The sequence below is a fragment of the Amyelois transitella genome, chromosome 22, assembly GCF_032362555.1.
Source record: "Amyelois transitella isolate CPQ chromosome 22, ilAmyTran1.1, whole genome shotgun sequence".
Classification (NCBI taxonomy): Eukaryota; Metazoa; Arthropoda; class Insecta; order Lepidoptera; family Pyralidae; genus Amyelois; species Amyelois transitella.
Genome location: NC_083525.1, coordinates 6530269 through 6549863, shown reverse-complemented (window position 1 = coordinate 6549863; position 19595 = coordinate 6530269). Strand labels below are relative to the sequence as shown.

The 19595-nt window shown below is 35.7% G+C and overlaps 1 protein-coding gene across 1 annotated transcript; it reads left to right on the top strand.

Annotated features, from left to right (window-relative positions):
• The first annotated feature begins 1236 nt into the window (after window positions 1-1236).
• On the top strand, window positions 1237-10916 carry LOC106129874 (fructose-bisphosphate aldolase). Its single transcript, XM_013328563.2, has 9 exons — window positions 1237-1390; window positions 1648-1763; window positions 2030-2121; window positions 5747-5921; window positions 6799-7002; window positions 8209-8324; window positions 8990-9089; window positions 10070-10269; window positions 10751-10916. The coding sequence occupies exons 2-9, from the start codon at window positions 1652-1654 to the stop codon at window positions 10844-10846; spliced, it is 1095 nt and encodes a 364-aa protein (XP_013184017.2). The 5' UTR covers window positions 1237-1390; window positions 1648-1651; the 3' UTR covers window positions 10847-10916.
• Window positions 10917-19595: the final 8679 nt, after the last annotated feature.

Here is a 19595-nt window from a genome sequence, read left to right as displayed (position 1 = left end):
AGGTACAGCAATACATTTGTCTCTTTTGTATGTGCCGCATCTATGTGCTTTTATTATAACACATGAAATAAAGCTTTTTAATCAAGTGAGATGGCAATAGTGACCAACCTATGCCAGTGGGTATCGACTAATTACAGTTTGTAAATTAGTTCTGACATTCATACATATGAGTCAACCCTTGCGAGGTAGACAGAGCCAACAGTCTTGAAGACTGTTAGCTCTGGCCACGTTCAGCTGTGTGGCTATGCTATGATTGAATTGAGATTTAAATACTGACAGGTTGCTAGCCCAACGCATACAAGAGAAATCCTAAGTTCCCTTAGTCGCCTTTTAAGACATCCATGGGAAAAATATAGTGGTTCTTTTCTCAAGTGCCGGAAACCCTACGGCTGTAAGTTATGAACTATATGTTAAATTGAGTGCAGTATAAAAACAGTAACTGTATATCGTTTTTATAATTCACATCACTAATATTTAAATCAAAAATTAATTGACATTGACATAAAATTGTCAGGCGAGAATTTTTGATACAAAGCTTTCGTATCGTTTTGAAATTAACATTGACATTTACGTTGTATTTATTTTTAATTGCTCTAGGCAAGCAATATTCGTATACTAGATACCAAGTATGTTTCCAAAAAATCACTCTGAAACACCTCGGATCTGTTATTGATAAGTTTCCGAAGAAGATACTGTTCACGATTAACAAAAAAATAGCCACATTTGATTTGTGCCAGCTGCTTCTCTTCTCGTGCAAAAAAGAAAGTGAAAGGATATCAAACTTGGGATTCTTCTTTAAGGCGATGCTAGAAATAGTAACCTGTTACTATTTGAATCTCAGTTCCAACATTCAGTCAGTCTGTACAGGGTAAAGGCGTGAATATGTTGTACTACTCGTATTTGTTAAAAAGTTTTACAGCATATTGTTTGTGATGAACATACAAACATAATTACATAATTAATCACGTCTACATTCCTTGCGAGGAAAACAGGGCCAACAGTCTTCAAAAGACTAATACCTACGACACGTTTAGCAGCTGGCTTAATTATAGAAATGAGATTCAAATAGTGTGTAGTATACGGTAGGTATAATTAAAAATAACTTTCAACAAACAACACACTGGTAGTCAATTACATTGATTTTGATGAAATCAAGCATGGTGATATGATCATACCATCATAGGTCACAAAAACCGGTTAAAATAAGTTATTTCTACTTTTATGATGTCGGTTAAAAATATATTCGTAACCAAGAGATAACTCATGGCTTCCTTAATCCATACAATAAATTTCAACAAACAGATAACTTATCGCAACCCGATGAAGAACATAATTAAAATAAAGTAACTCAGTTGTTCTTTAAATCTTAACCTGCAAGGTTGCCCGATTTGTAAGTTGTTTTTTATTTATTTTTTTGGTTAATTAATTAAACTTCGGAAGTTGTAAACGAAATTGTGTCTTGTTAAATTTAAAAAAATCTTTTTAACCGGAGGGGTAGTCTTGAGTCTCAATCTTTCCTCTTGCCACGATCTCTGCATACATCTTTCGCTTCACATTCATGACTCTTTTCATGCAACCTCGTCGGTTTCGGCTACTCTTGACCTGACCTTTCGCCAGTAGGTACTGCAAATTCCATTTTATTTTCAGAACAATGTCCACCACATTCTCATACCCAGAACCGAAGCTCCAAGAGGAGTTGAAGAGGACTGCTGAAGCTATCGTCACTCCAGGGAAGGGCATTCTCGCAGTGGACGAAACTAATGGTAGGTTTCTAACATCTCAATTAGGTTTAAATCTTCTTCTTATATTTAAGAGCTTTTACTGTAATCTCCAACCGAAAAAGTGGAGCGTTTTCCATTAATTTACTTTCTCCGAAACTCCACATTTAAAAAATGCTTCAAGTCTATGGTTTAGGTACACGTTTTTTATTGAAGTGAATTTTGGAATTTATAATTTTTTTCACCATAGATAGACAGTAACACCATAGGTAGTAAAGCATCGATTAATACTTAAAAAAAACTTGTTTCAGAGGGCATCGGTAAGCTGCTAGCAGGAATTGGACTACAAAACACAGAAAATAACAGGAGACGATACCGCCAGCTGCTTTTCACCGCGGATAAAGTGAGTCACCAAAATTTAAATCATAATCATCTTGATGTCCTGTTTGGTAAGATACTGTTCTTGCCTCTGATCCGCAGATCACAGGTTTGATCGCCGGTCGGTCATGAAAACAAAAAAGAAATCTTTTTTGGAATGAGAGAGGAACCTTTCACATTCATACCTGAATGGTTATGAGCTAGGCTAGGTTAACCGTGCTCCAATAAGGGTAAGGTTCTGTCCTCCAATTGCGGGGAAATCACTGGCACTTCGTTTAAAAACCTGAATTACTTACTCCGTTAATTTAATCTTAGGCGGACTCCAGGCTCTCCTGAGATATAAATATGTAATCGGACCTAACACTAGGAGTATAAAGGATAATATATATTTACTGTGTAACAACAGTACCCTGGTAGTTATAAGTCGACATAGGTACATTATTATGAGTACAAGTTATGACTACCAAGTCGTAACTCCCTCACATAAAATAATTTAGTGAGGTTATAATTCTATTGACGGATCATAACTACGTTGTAGGTACCCATATCTATTCTAGATCTAGCCTTGAAGAATTCTAGGTCTGCAGTGCACTGGGAAAACACAAGTTGGCTCAGAATAATTATACTTCATTATCAGTTTGTTTATAAAAAATATGTATAAATACTGGCGATTATGGATTTTAACGAATTTTCGATAAAGAAGTGGTTAATGACAAGCATCAAAATTAAAACGTAAATCCAGCAAAGTGTGAGTCGTCCAAAAAAGTCCAGACGCAAATATACTTCCGTAGTCGATGTTGCCTAAAACAAGACGAGGGCTTTTGAATAGCAAAATTGAAGGTTAGGTAAATAAATATTTAAAACCAGCTGGTGCCCTGGGCTTTGCTTACGTGTGATTTTATATGTAAATGTTATATGTAATATGTGGATGAAGCGAAGGAAGTGTGCAGAGATCGTGGCAAGTGGAAAGAGGTAGTCTCGTCGTCTAGTTGGTGATGTTTTACCTCAAATTACCAATGTATTTGGGGCGATAGGTATATGTTTGGTTTGTAACGCGATAACTTTCGAACCGTTATTGGTCTGATTTTGATGAAATTTCAAATGTATATAGGATTTGTCAATGGATTTTTAAGTTCGTGGGGCATAAAGATCAGATAAGCAGTTTTTAACAATTTTCACAATTAAGTAAAAATTAAAAGTGTTCGCGTGGTCTTAATTCGCGGCGATCGACGAGTTAAATATTAATATTCACACAGCATACATACATATAATCACGTCTTTATGCCTTGCGGGGAAGACAGAGCCAACAATCTCGAAAAGACTTCGATATCTCGATATACCACGTTCATCTGTTTGGCTTAATGATAGAATTGAGATTCAAATACTGCCAGGTTGCAATCCCAAGTTTATAAGCCTATCCCTTAGTCCCTTAGCCTTATTCATACAAAATTTCATATAAATCTCTTATACCACATACACTGTATTTTATACAATAACGTTTGAGAACCCACTGCATTAAATTCATTCATTTGAAACAACCTCAAAAAGCCCATATAATCTCTTTAAGTGTTTTTGTTGCGATCGTAAACAAACTTTTCCTTTTAAAAGATATTGCTCTGTTTATAGTAGACACAAAGTAGTCGCTGGTACCTTTCAGAAAATACTATAAGAATGAGTATTTTTCGTAGACTAAGGAGTAGTTCCGTAGGTATCTTTCCTTTCGTCCGCGGATTCGCCCGCCCGTGAAATGTACTCTATGTCTGTCTTCTTAGTCCGCATCGTATGAATACGAAATTTACCTGATTTGTTTTTTCTTTATTTTATTTGTTACGATACCAAATCATTAAATCGTGTTACGGTTTGTTTTATTACAAACAGTCGATATGATTTTCCGAAATTAAAAAATTGATAGAAAAAGAAAAATAAAAAAAGCAATACCTGGTAATATTGTAAAAGAATTTGTACCTAACCCTAAAAAGTTCTTTTAGACCCTAGCAAATTCCTCGGGCAAATGGGTGCCTTGGGACTGGACTTTTTTGTTAAATATTAAACGACGCAGGAAATATGAGGGAATCCCAGGGCGGTATTATTCTGTAACTTTATTGTCTTTTCAACAAGATTGTTCGATGACAGTAACAATTTTATCATGCTGTATTGTGACCAGTACAAAGCTAATAGATAAAACCTAACTCAATAAACACACCACACACCATACAACCTAAATCAATTAAAGTGCTTCATCTCTTAAGTATCATCTTTTAAGTTCACATGATATTCTTAGCTGACTAAAGTCAAAAGCGTTGATAACCAACGGTAAAATCTGATTCAGGATTTAAAATTACTTGTTATGAAGTTTGCTAAGTAATTTTCTTAAATTTTCTATTGTTATTTTCATCAAAGTTATTCTTGTTTTTTTTTTAAAGTTGAATAAAGAACTAAATGATCGATTACGAGTAAACAACGCGCGCAAAATCGTGGATTGTTTTTCGTAAACACACTTTATCTATTGCGCAATTTTATTATTTAAAGTTTGTATCTTTATACAATGGGATGACTGTTATCACACCATACCCTGCCATAGTGATTGGTGTTAAGATACCATTTATCTATGTAAAATAAGCGAGGGGTTATCAAAAAAGCCACGTCATTCACTTAGTCTTATGGAATTTTTTTTGTTGTTTTGGTACCATCGTTGCTATGCTATAGCATTAAGCTAAGACTAGGATTAATTTGAAGTTTAGTTTGGAGCTTAAACAACTGAATTTTAATGAATATGGGAATAAAACTATGTAAATGTAAATACTGTTAGTTTACCTACTAAATAAATGTGAAAATAAAATTTTTATTACATTTCACGCTTCTTTCCCGGTGCGGTAGGAAGAGACTTTCACTTGCCACGATATGCATACTTCTTTCGCTTCATTCACATTCATAATTCTCTTCATGCTGGCTCGCTTTATGTAGGTACTTGAATTATTTCTCTGATTTTTTAGTGTATTACCTCGTGAAGTTTTACAGAATAGGGCTGTAATGTCGCCCATACATGAATTCCGTGCTAACGTTCTGCTCGTAAGAAATTTATCCCATTTGAGCTTTTAAGGATGTTTATTAATGAAAAAGCTTTCAAATGATGCATTTACTATAGATATTATGAATATGAATTACCTACTAAATATTGAATATTTTTTTCTAAAGAATCTCTTGCAAAATTCATCTGACGCCTAATGCATGAAATAGATTTCCATGAATATAATAATAAATTCATGCTTTTTCATTTCAATGTTTGATATTACTTAGCTGTACATGTATATTTGCAAGTGTATACAAATTTTTCCTTTATTTAATATTTCCCCACTTTTAGATTTAAGTCGTCAAATTGGACACAAAGTAAATTTTAAAAGGTGTGAAAAGAAGAACTTCTAAAACTACGGAGAATATGAATCCACACTAATAATATAAACGTTAGTGTGTTTGTTTGTCTGTCTATCAAGTCGAAACCATTGAACGATCTTAATAATTTTTTTATTAAACATAGGTATAGAATAAAGTATGGAAAAGAACACAGGGTACTTTTTAAGCGAGTGGAATTGCAGGCGAAAGCTAGCATAGCAATAAAAAAATACCTATTAAAAAAATCATTTCACCTACAGGCATTATCAGACAATGTATCCGCTGTCATACTCTTTGATGAAACCGTTTATCAGAAGACAGACGACGGTACGCCCTTCATAGAAGTGTTGAAGAAGAAGAATATTATACCAGGAATCAAGCTGGATAAGGATGTAGTACCTCTATTCTTGTCTGAAGATGAAGTCACAACTCAAGGTACGTTAAATTTCAATTTTTACAAACTATCTAAGTAGTATCTATGTAAGTATGTAGTACTGCGATCCTGTTTTGGATCGCATTATGCATGCACTTCGACGATGAATACATTATATTCCTAGTTCGAATTCTTGGATTTTCAAATATATAAAGCCATAGAGATTGGAGTAATATTGCAGATTCGGTTTCTAAAAAAAAACTCAGGAAGCAGCATCATAAATGTACCGATTTACAAAGAGGCAGCCGAAAATTCAGCATACTAATTAAATGGACTAGAAATTGTGATTTAGGCAATTGTGTAAAAATAACATCAAGATAGAAGTACCTTAGTCTATTTAATCTTCGCCAAATAACAGATAACATGACATAAATATTATACATGAAGGCTTTTTCTGTTTAGGCATTTTTTTCCAATCGTCCATCGAATAAGCAGATTAACTTCACTCTTTTAAATACACTCTTATAACATTGGTTGCTGCAACTACATACTTATTATCTATATCAGATAGCAATTGGCAAGTACAGATAGTTTAAATAAAGAACCATGTTCGAAAGTTAGCAGGCTGGAAAAGTAGAATTAGAAAAAAAAGTGAATAAAAAAATATTGTTACCGCGAAAATGAATTTGGATTTCATGTTTTACTGCATACAAATAACCTACTTTTGTTTTAGTTTTATGTTGGTTTAGTTGATCACTGCAGACTGGAAAAGTTTGAAATTTACATATAAATGCTTTGACTAGGTATACCTAGGTACTGTAAAATTTGCGCAGATAGTTCTGCGGTATTCTTCAAAGCGCCTACCGAATTCCTATTTGTACTCACTTTTCAGAAAACTATCTTCAGTTCACTATACAATGACATCGTTTACTTTTCCAGGTCTTGACGATTTAGGGAAACGATGCGCAGAATACAAGAAACAAGGGTGTAGGTTTGCAAAATGGCGTTGCCCTTTAAAGATTGGTGAGCGGACACCATCAGTTCAGGCTATAGAAGATATGGCTCATGTGTTGGCCAGATACGCTTCTATCTGCCAGAGTGAGGGGTTGGTGCCTATTGTAGAACCTGATGTTCTGTTAGACGGTAATATATTTTACTATTTTTTTTATAAAACATTCCTCCTCATATATCCTTTCCATTTTTTCGCTTTTGTGAAACGATAGGTAGATTTTCCCAATTTATAGGTACTAAGGATAAAGTTGATATCAGTAGTTAATAAGAGATATTTCACTCAATTTTTTTAAAAACATACTACCGCTCCTTTCCATTTTTTCGCTTTTGTCAAATGATGAATTTACCCAATTTTTATTTAGAGTAAAGTTGATATCCGTAGTTAATAAGTAACCTGCATCTTATAAGATGACCTTTATCTTCTTTGTCAATCACAAGAAAAGAAAATGTAGGCAAAGCTTGGGACTTTTCTTTATGTCAATTGATGATATGTAACCGGTCACTCAAAACTATAATTAAATATTTAATCCATCACTAAACCATCTAGCCAAATGTATATAGCCTTTAAGTCTTGTGAATTGTGGCTCTATTTACCCCGTAAAAGATATGTACCTAAAACCTAATGTATAATTTGTATAAAAACTTGAGCGCAAAGATAAGTCTTTGTTCAAGTAGTTATATGTATACACCGCTGAACATAATTTTCTTGCAAGTCCACATCACATGACCTAAATTTAACTTGTCACTAAAAAGGCTTCGTAAGTGTTAAGTTGAAAATTATATCTTCACTAGACCGTGAATCATGAATCGATATTTGGCCGGATGAATAAATAACTCGGGAGCAAAGTGGCACTGTTTAAATATTACTAGGCAGGTAAGGGTGGCGGTAAAAGTAATTCTAAGTTATGTCTGGGATTGTGTAGGTGTAGTCTTAGATTTATTTGAGGGTAACACTGTCTTTTGGGTTAAGAGAGAAGTATGGAATTGAGATTCAAAGATAGCGACTAGCTCATCCCGAAGTAATGCCTATTCCTTGACTGATTTTCTTGCTGCGGATATATCATATATACGTACATATAGTCACGTTTATATCCCTCACGGGGTAGACAGGACCAATAGTCTCGAAAGACTGAAAGGCCAGCTTCATGATGAAATTAAGTTTTAAATAGTGTCAGCATGCTAGCGCATTGCCTACAAGAGGTATTCCAAGTTTATAAACCTATTCCTTAGTCGCTTTTAACTACTTCCATGAGAAAGAGTGGTCCTTTTAGAAAATGCTGGGTACCGCACGGCATTTTTCATTTCACGAAGTTTATGTTTTTTACTTTTATCTACCAGGGAACCATGACATCGTAAGAGCCCAAAAAGTTACCGAAGTAGCGTTGGCAGCTCTCTACAAGGCTCTGAGTGACCATCATGTATATTTAGAAGGGACTCTTTTGAAACCCAACATGGTAAGTACGTTTCTTATTAAAATCTATATAATATGGTTATTAAGTACAGATTAACATAACACAAATATTTTAAAATGATTGAATACTTTTTTAATAGTGTTCTTTAAAAGACGTGACGCAAGACTTAAGAAAATCCTGATTGATTTGTGAATGATTCGAAAATCTGTCCATGTCTTCTGATTTTTGAGCAAAAAACCACCACACACTGTGTTTTCACACAACGTCACTTATGTAGTAACTAATAAATTCAAATTCAAAATTTTTATTCATTGCTATGGGACACTTCTTATCACTTAATACTTGACATATCTTTTGGTTTCACATTTTATTACTTGATCAGTTTTTAAAATTTAATTTAAAATGATGAGCATTTTCACAATTTTTCTGTTCTATAGTTCGAATAGTCTAAAAAGAAAATAGTATTCAGTAGTTTTGCTTTTTGGTCGAAAATGAAACTATGATACTGAGTTATATAGAAATTGATAGAAATTATAACACTTTCGGTGGTAATTGATTCCCATGAATATATATAAGATATGTCATCTTATATATAGTATTTAAATATATACGAATATATATAAAATATGTTATCTTATATATTATATTCATGGGAGCACAACTCAGGCAAAATTGTATTAGATAAAAGATTTTCTTTATTTTTAAAGGTTACCCCTGGCCAAGACTACCCCAAGAAGAGTACCCCTGAGGAAATAGCAGTTGCGACAGTCACAGCGTTACTGAGAGGAGTCCCTGCGGCAGTTCCTGGTAGGTCATTTTTTCATGATGGTCGAAGGGTTACGGTACTCGAAAAAAGTAATGTACAAGGTTCTAAACCTGACGTAACCAATCCTGGATAGTGGCCATAGGCCTTATGTGGGTGTAATCTGTTTGAAAGTATCAGGATACATATATACATACATACATAAAATCACGCCTCTTTCCCGGAGGGGTAGGCAGAGACTACCTCATTCCACTTGCCACGATCTCTGCATACTTCCTTCGCTTCATCCACATTCATAACTATATAAGTATCAGGATGAAGGTAATATATTATGTCACGACTTTATCCCTTACGGGGTAAAAATCCAATAATGTCGGAAAGCCACATTTAGAAGAATAGCCTTCATCCACATAGATAATGGTAGAATTGAGATTAGGGCGTCGGTGGGCGAATCGGTAAGGTTAGTTGCGTGATGCGCAGAAACACTCAGGTTCAAATCCCGCCTCGGCCACGTACCAATGACTTTCCTCGAAGTTATGTCTTATTTCTATATATATACTTCTTACTATCTTATAAAACTAACCGATGTTTGTATGGTGAAGGAAAACATCGTGGGGGTAACCTGCACATTCCGGCAACTGGAACTGTAACCATGATCGATCCTATACGGGCTAGGTTAGGTTTAACTGCAAAGGTTGCCGGAGGTCAGCCGGGAGTGGCTTCCTCAAATTTGACTTGGAGTCAAGTTTTTGATTTAGGCTCCATGGTCAAAGGCACACCCCGGACTCCTCTCCAGAGTGATTAGGATACAATCGGGACTAAATTCAGGAGGAAGAATAAGAATGGTAGAATTAAAATTCAGATAGAGGTTGCATGCCTTTCCTTGATTCTATTTTACAGTCTGCATACGAAAAGGAAGTGAAACAGTTAGTATGATCAAGTTATATTTTGCCTTCGCTACCATACAAGCATGGAAGCATATATACCATGCTTCACTATGAATACCCTTATGGACTTTTTTTAGGTATAACCTTCCTCTCTGGAGGCCAGTCTGAAGAAGAAGCCACCCTTAACCTGAACGCCATCAACAGCGTCAAGTTGAAGAAACCCTGGGCTCTCACGTTCAGCTACGGCAGAGCTCTCCAGGCGTCAGTCTGGAAGACCTGGGCGGGGAAAGACGAGAACGTTAAGAAAGCTCAAGAGGAACTCCTGAAAAGAACGAAGGTATTGTAGAGTTGTAGAAGGTCTTTCTCTCTCTTCTTCTGTTTCCGGTCATAGCATCTTCAGTTTTAATACTTAGAAGTATAGGAGCATCCGCCGGTCTGGTTCCCCGCACCAATAGAAAATAGAATAGGACCACTCCATCTCCCAAGTTTTATAAGCCTTTAGTCGCCTCTTACGACATCCATGGGAAAGGTATGCCTTTATTCTCGGCATGGACTGGTCTAGTAGTAAAGTACCTACCACATGGTAACGTAACTCAAACAAACTTACATGGCCGCTGTAGGGTTTGAACCTGTACCATTTCGAGCATTACACTTTTCACTACAATCCAGAAGAATAATTATAACAATCAAATTTTCATATTAATTTATATCTTCAACCTTTCAGTCTTTTCAAGACTATTGGCTCTGTGAACCTGCAAGGGATATAGCATGATTGTATGATATTTATTGTATATGGGTAAATTTTCATTTTATTCCAGGCTAACGGGCTAGCAGCTCAAGGTCTATATAAAGCTGGAGCAGTCAGATCAGCTGCAGGCGACAAGTCCAACTTTAGCGAGAATCATAAATATTAAATCGACTGCTTCCGACACTATGCAACTCATTTTGAAGATCTATTATATATGCATACTCGTATTTTGATAATAAATAAGAAAAAAAAAATTATTACGTGTTTTAATGAATACGAAAGGAACGCTCTTCTTCTAGATTTATTACATTAATAATGACATCTTTATCCGTTACAGGGTAGATAGAGCCAAAAAATTTAGTAACATTGAAAGGCCACGTTTATGCAATATGACCTAATAGAACTGCGTAAAACAGCGACACGTTGCTAGCCCATCTTCTACAAGAAGAATCCCAAGTTTATAGCCATCCCCTTAGTCGCCGTTTACGACTTCCATGGGAATGATATAGAGTTGTCCTATTCTAAAGCCGGGAACTATACGGCATATTGATAGATTTACATTTATTAGATAGTTGCAAATTTGACGTTGATGAATAAAATGCTGCTGAACAGTTTGTTATCGCTTCTTTTGCACTGACGCTTTGGAAGCGGCAGTAAACTTAGTTTTGAGTGATTTATTAGACGTCAACCAATGTTGTGAAACCCAAAGATATGACAATTTTTAAGTGATTATAAGTATCCTATAATAATGAATAAAAATTTTGAATTTGAATTAGGTACTACTGAAATGTGCAGAAACGGAATGACAGAGGGGATGGATGGTTGTTGTAACATGTTGTATCAACCGCTCGTTGAATCTCACACTTAGGCAGGATAAAAATGTACACCAAAAATTACGATCAAAAGCCATTTCTCCGAAACGCTCCCAACCAAAAAGCTTACAAAGGGTTTTCATGTTAATTTTAGTTCCCAAACTGACCGCACTTTAAATCACTACCGTTGTTTAATTACGTCGATGTTGTACTTTTAAATCAGCGGTTCCCACACAGAGCAATGGTCAGCCGTGGGTGGTCTTTAGTGCTCTGTGTTCGACCTTTTTGCTGCTTGACACAAGAGGCCACTTGTACCGTCACAATTGCTGTTAATTAATACGTGCTGTAATTGAATAAGTTACGTAAATATAGTACAAATTAAGTAAATAAAACAAATTAACGGATCTGTTCTATATAAATTGTGTAAAAAAAGAGTCCACTAACTGATTGACTTACATATTAATGCACAGACTAATTTGAAATTTGGTTCCTCAGGTACTCGTAGTTCAGGGGATGCAGTATAGTATTCTGATATTCCCACGGGAAAGGAAATTACCGGGATTTATATTACACACGGGCGAAGTCATAGGCATACTCTAGACTACGTAAAGATTTTTACTAAAGGTTATTTTACAATAGTACCTGGTTGATCGAGCGGTGCTTGATGGACGTCAGACCAATAATAATAGAAAATACAAAAAAAGCTACCAAACCTTATCCACCTCCGACGTGACAACCGATCGTTCTGATTTTTTAACTGTTTCAAAGTTAGAGTACTCACCTACTCAATTAAATTATTCACGTCAGTGACTACTTTGTCAATGGTTTCAAATGAGATCTGAAAAAAAAACAATTATCGTTGCCTAGCAACCATCTTAAGGAAAAATAATTTTGGTTAAAAAATGAGTGAAAATTTGAGCCATTTTCGAGAACGCGCGTACAAATATATATACTATATATAAAGCTAATGGTACCCTAGGTTTGAAGCAACGCAACTGAGGCTTCAACTAGGAATGCACTTTGTTTGTTTGTAATATCTTTATTGCATAGAAATTTACACAGTAACAAGAAAATAGTACATAGTTGTAAAAGAAACATGTTGTTGATGTTGACATAAACATTTTATCTTTGTGTAGATATCATTAATACCTACTAACAAACTTTCCAAGCGTTGGTGGTCGAATCAACAAGGTTCCTGAGTGAAATGCGTGGAGACACAGGTTCAAATCCTACCTCAGACATGTATGATAGAGGGTAGTGGGAAAGTAACGTCATGAAATTAGATGTCTTTCTAATCATGATCCAATATGAATTAGGTTCGCCTTCATAGATTGTGGGTGGAGGTTAGATGAGAGTCGCGTCGTAACTGCCTGACTGACTGACCAGACCTGACTCAAAGGCATACCCTGGGGCTCCTCTCCAGAGTGGTGAGGAAGGTACTGTAACTAACGCGAAGAAGATAATCTGTAACTCGGACAAAAAGTAATATTATTGTTTAAAAAAAAGATTAGGTATATACCGAGACGAATGTAGGTACGTTGAAAGAAGATACAAACAAAAAGGCTATGTGAATGTCCTTATAGATGGTATAATTACCAGGTACACACATTATAATCGCGTAAAACATTCGTATCCTAATATTACTAAGTCATCTTGACGAAGCGTGCACACGTCTCCACATTTCTCATAAAATATGTATCCGAATTCAGACAAAAATATGACTCGTTTTGCAAAGATATTCTATGTAATAGACTAGAAATTTATTATCTATTCTCTCATTTGTCCTGATTAAGTTTTTCCAAAAAAGGAAGCTGAAGTCTAGTCAAGCGTCAATGTCGATTAGTTATGGTTAAAAAAACGTTGATGATCGGGTCGAAAATCGCGGCGTACTAATGACTTTTTTCGAAGTTCTCATCATTAATTTGCTAACTGATACTGCAACAGTAGAGGAAAACGTGAAATAATGAGTATATTTAGGAAACTGGACGTGTGACCATGATGCAAAATGGGTAAGGTTTAAATGCAAAGTTTGCGCAGTTCAGACGGCAGCTTCATGAAAAAAAAATTTACTCAATTTCTTACCATTTTCTAATGAACGGACCCCGGGCTCCTGTCCAGAGAGGCGAGATTACCACATACTTACATTAAAACACGCATCTTTTAGGATAGAGGGTAGGTCAGAGTCTACATCCACTTACGACCTCAGTATACGTAGATTCATTACTCTCTTCGTGCTAACTAGTATGTTGTATGTGACCTTCTATCCCACTAGTCCAGCGATTTGTACAGTACTTATCTAGATGTGAAAAATCCAAGAAAAAAGGGAGCTGCCATCAAATACCACAGCTGTCTCTTTACAAATGAGAAAATTTCGCTCTTATAATTTATGAATGTGTTACTGTCTATCCCACTAGCCTCATTAAGAGAATGGTGATGATTTTAATCAAAATATTAATATAGTCGATGTTCAATCCACTCTGATATATTGTGCATGCGATTTTCGCTTTCCCTTGATTCTTCACATTTTGCGGATTATATGCGTGTACGTTCGTTAAGCACGATTTCTCAGCGAGCGCCAAGGTAAATGAAACATAACACGGAGAAAACATTTATTTTTTATTCTTTAGCTTTGTGAATAATTTACTTCTTTCACATATGGAGAAAGCCTTATGCCGAACAAAGGGAATCTTGTAAAAACATATCTTTTTAGAACCCACTGAAAATCACACAGTGTAAACAGGCCTTTCCTAATATTTGGGAGTTAAGAAGAAACAAAGTATGCCAGTTCTTTATTGAAGACACCGGGTGTTGAAAGGTCTTTACGAACGTTGGTCACAGGGAACCCTTCGATCGTACAAGCCTCGATCCAAAAAAACCACGTGGTGGTGTAATACTTAAGGTTCTTCTGTTTTGGGAGCCAAAGTAAATTATTATGTTTAAGAGTTTTTCTTAACGCGTAGGTTTAATATGAAAATAGATCTTTCACCTTCCTTTATTTTTAAGATTTAATAATGTGTTTTTAAATTATACTAGCGGACAAGACAAACTTCGTTCTGTCAAAAAGATTTGTATTGAAGCAGTTCATTGTTCTTACCTATTTTATAACATACATACATATAGTCACGTCTATATCCCTAGCGGGGTAGACAGAGCCAGCAGTATTTTAAAGACTGAAAGGCTTCGTTCAGCTGTTTAGCTTGATGATAGAATTGAGTTTCAAATAGTGACAGGTTGATAGCCCATCGCCTAAAAAATAATCCCAAGTTTATCCTATCCTATCCCTTAGTCGCCTTTTACGACATCCATTGGAGATGAGAGATGGAGTGGTCCTATTCCTTTTTTTATTATTAGATTAAACAAGAAATACATCCAGTAAATGATTAAAATGGTAACAATCAGTTATATTACTGGAGCGTCAGTGGTCGAACGGTTAAGGTGCTCGGCCAAAATGCGCAAGTAATGCGTGGGCACCTGTTCAAATCCTACCTCCGCCACGTTCATTAGTTTCAGCGAGGACCTCTTACGGCGAGGATAAAATCGTGAGGAAACCTGCACATTTAGGCAACTGAATGTGTAACCATGATCCAAATAATGAGTTAGGTTACTTTGCAACGGTTGCGGAGTTCAGATGGGAGTCACTTCGTGTAAAAACCTGACTCGCCCAATCCAGGATCCATGGTCAAGGGCAAACCCCGGCCTCCTCTCCTTAGTGGTGAGAATGCAACCGGGACTAACGCCAGGGAGAAGAAGAAGAATATCAGTTACTACTACTAATTGTTCTTCATGAGTTCAGAATGGCTTATTTACAGTCAATTTATCTACCTATCGAGTTTTATAGATATTTCTCAAGTTATTTGACCATTTAATCTTCATCCCAATAAAGTAAATATAAGTTAGACAGCCACTGGCATTTGTAATTTAATTAATGAGACCTAAACAAACAATACTAACAAATGTGTTATTGTTAAAAACAATGCTGGCCTGTGTAAGGTTCTCCAGGGCCCGAGTGCCTACTCTTATTTAATCAGAATCAGTCGGAAGGTTTTGTGTTTCTTGCCAAAAAGGCATTCATAAAACCGAAAATACAAATATTATTTTCTCTATAAATGATTATGATGTATAGAAGCTCACAACTTGGTCTAATTAGTTACTAGAGGCCGCCCGCGACTTCGTCCGCGTGGAAACCCTATCATTACAATCAATCCCGCGGGAACTCCCGGATAAAAAGTAGCCTATATGTTATTTTGGATCTTCAGCTACCTACATACAAAATTTCATTGTAATCAGTTCAGTAGTTTTGACGTGAAAGAGTAAGAAACATCCATACTGACATATTCACAAACTTTCGCATTTATAATATTAGTAGGATTGTTCCTTTGGATTGAATAAAAGGTATACTAGATACACAAACGAATGAACTAGTGATTGTAAAAACATTGCTAAAATCTTTCCCGCTCCAATTCCCGATGTAGGAACAAAAGTGATCACCTTATCTTGCAGTTGGCTTCGTGCCAAGCAGAGCTAGCTAGATAAAACTTGAAACATGTACTGGGTGGGAGTGGTTTCGGTTCGATGTTTTCGAAGAAAATTTCACGAATTTTAGATGTGATTCTTTTTGAGTAGAATTGCGATATTGTGAGAATAAAATTGCCGAAATCGGCATTGCTACACGGTTGGCCTTAGTTCATCTAATAAATGAATTCCTCGCCGATGAACGGTTCGCTGAAAAATAATTCCTTCTATCACGGTTTACTGTTACTTGTGTTATCAATGGTTCTGTGACACGCCAACGTCACATGCCACCAGCCAATCACAGCGCGTATGCTAAATCGCGCAAGCCTCGATTTCATGAATAGGCGTACGTATTACAATATCCGACTCATCATCGGTATAACATCTAGTCTGGCAAAAGATCTGGCGGTCTCGCCAGAAACGTCGCTACAGATACAATTCAAAATATCTTTCTCCCTCTACATTCTCTATTCCTCTCATTAGTTTCAAGTTAAAAGTCAGTCGAAAATCAAACATCAATTAGGATGCAACATACGGTCTTGTCAACAAAATATCCTTATTGATCCACAAAACCTTTGATTGCCTTTCCGGCCACAATAAAAGGTTTTTGAAACAGACCATTCATTTATTCTCAATGCCAAAAACTGTTAAATTCAGCTGACAAACCCATTTCCAATTGACATTGAGCCATTTTCACATTTCGAGTGTTTTTATTACTCCCAGTACTGTTGGCTGATTGATTTTTTTGCGATCAAGCCTTTTAACCGACAAGGGATTAGAGACGAAAAGTGGTAAACACAAGCGTACCTTTTTCTCTAAATAAATAAAACGGCTAAGTGCGAGTTACTTTTGTGACGAAATCGGGGAAATGAAACTTTATCGTTTGTTGTTTTGATCATATCTACACCGGGAATTGGAGCGGGAGAGATTCCAGCTATGTTTTTACAATCACACGTTCATTTGTTTATGTATCTTCCCTACATACATACATATGGTCACGTCTATATCTCTTGCGGGGTAGACAGAGCCAACAGTCTTGAAAAGACTGGTAGGCCACGTTCAGCTATTTGGCTTAATGATAGAATTGAGATTGAAATAGTGACAGGTTGCTAGCCCATCGCCGAAAGAAGAATCCCAAGTTTATCTACTCTATCTTCTCTACTACTATTCAATCCAAAGGCATAATGTTAATACCTTTTTCTCTAAATAATAAGTGCGAGTTGCTTTTGTGACGAAATTGAGGAAATGAAACTTTATCGTTGGTTGTTGTTGTTTAGTGGGTTACATTACACAGGTCGACGATCGCTGCCATGCCAAATATGTATGTCTTAACTTCAGTCTTTTTCTCTGAGATTAAATAAAAAGTTAGGAACAGAGAGGAGATATGACTGTCACTATCTCAGTTCTTTCAATAAACAATACAGCTGAACGTGGTAGTGATTTTGAGAATTTGGACTCTGTGCACATTGTTATTGCCAAAGACGTGTTATATAATGAATGTATTATCATACATCTCAATCATTTTGCACGAAATCGAATTAAATGCATTGATGAAGGCATTTTCTCATTATGTATTTTGTTTCTAAAAAAGAAGACTGTTTTATATATTGTCACAATAAAAAAATGTGTTTTCACAGTAAAATATGTTTCATTTCACATAAACTTCCTTTCCTTTATGTTTTACGCGTACACGTATAGATAGATATACCCTCATAGACACTAGAAAGTCAATAAAACAAATTGAAGACCCGTGCTGCTTGACAATTTCCTGAAACGCTGCGACACAAATTATGGAGAGCGTAGAAAATAAAATATTAGCAAAATTGATTTTTTTATGCCGTGTGGTTCCCCACACTTTAGAATAGGACCTGTCTATCTCTTTACTATTAATGTGGTAAAAATGGACTGAGGGAATAGAAGCACATTCTTCTAGCATAAGCTTCCGTGCTAGTCTAGTAGCAAAAAAACATAGTATGTGCCAGCTGCTTCTCTTCCCGTGCAGATTGTAGAAGTCAATCAAGGGAAAGGCTGATAAACTTGTAATACTTCCTTAAGGCTAGTAACCTGATTTGAATGTCAATTCCATCATTATACCATACACCTGAACGTGGCTCTTTAGTCTTAATAAGATAGTTAGCTCTGTTTACCACGTAAGGGATGAAGGTGTGATATGTATGTAAGATTTTATACGACCGACAGTTACTTGATTAAATCGAGGTCATCCTGGTGAGGGGTCAGATGAAGATTATGATCTTCATCTGACCCCTCACCAGGATGCGACCCACGAGGTTTTAGGCATGTTCAAATTGTGAACGAAGCGAAATAAAGTATGCAGGGATAACGTCAAGAGCGGCCTCTGTGGCGCAGCGGTAGTGCGCTTGTCTGTGTCACAGCTGGTCCTGGGTTCGAATCGAAAACGGGAAAAGCATGATTAGAAACGAACTTTCTTTGCCTGGGTCTATCTCGTAACAAAGTCTACAACTTACTTGGAAGGCTAACCCTATCTGTGTATTTTGTCCCGTATATAGGTAGTTATTTATTTACGCATGCAGGGATTATCTCATTTGGAAAGTTGGTACATAACAAAACCATTAATGTACAGTAATATAAGTTTACAGAAAAAAACATATATGTAGATTTAGCTAGCCGCACAGTTTGAGAATACATAGGACACGAATACTCAAGCTCATTATAAGAAAAAAGATTCAATGTTATCATGCCATTGATCAAACCTGACTGAATAAATAGTGTGGAGTGTCACCTTCACACAACCTTGTTGTTGTACAACAAACAGATCAAAAAAGTTAAAAAAATATTGTCCATGTATTATCTTCTGTTATATTCATAAGTTGTGTCCATATTTTTTTTCGCTGAAGGAAAAATAAAATGCAAAGGGAAAAAATCCTGCTTTCATCCACTAGCAAATACAATTTCATTCTACTTTTTGTGATATGCAAAGGATTTTTTATATAAATAGTTACTAGTAGTATGTATGAAAGAATATGATGCATAGATTTCATTGCGTTTAATATATATTCTGTTTTATAGTAGTATGTTATTGTACATATTATATTTTTTTCTTATGGTATACCATAAGAAAAAAATATGTTATCTATAGATATAGCCAACAAACTTGTAGGATTAAGGCTTCTTAGCTGGATAGTTTCATGATGTTAATTAGATTTAAATACCTATAATGAACGTGGCCATTCAGTCTTTTCAAGATGTTGGCTCTGTCTACACCGCAGTGGATATAGACGTGACCATGTATGTACCGATAGTGCATTTCATTATTAGCAAACCATGTATTTATTAGAATGGAATGGATGACAATGTATAAAATTAATACTAACCTACGCGTACTCATACGCAATAGGTTCTACGTAATTGGAATAATATAGGCAAGTACTTAAATAGGCTACAAATTTGTGTGGCCTCTTTAGTAAGTCAAACTTAATATACCTACCTACTAAATAGTAGATTTAGTTTGAGATACATAGTAGATCTGATTTTGTCATATTTGTGTTTAAAAAGCACTTTGATGTATACGGTTCAAAATTTCAGCTAATTTTATTCAGAACAAACATCAAA

Excerpts from the sequence above, each read along its gene's own strand:
- LOC106129874 (XM_013328563.2), top strand. The coding sequence starts at position 1,652 with ATGTCCACCACATTCTCATACCCAGAACCGAAGCTCCAAGAGGAGTTG. Across the intron at positions 5,922-6,798 it reads AGATGAAGTCACAACTCAAG|GTCTTGACGATTTAGGGAAA; the intron begins GTACGTTAAATT and ends TTACTTTTCCAG. Across the intron at positions 9,090-10,069 it reads AGTCCCTGCGGCAGTTCCTG|GTATAACCTTCCTCTCTGGA; the intron begins GTAGGTCATTTT and ends GACTTTTTTTAG.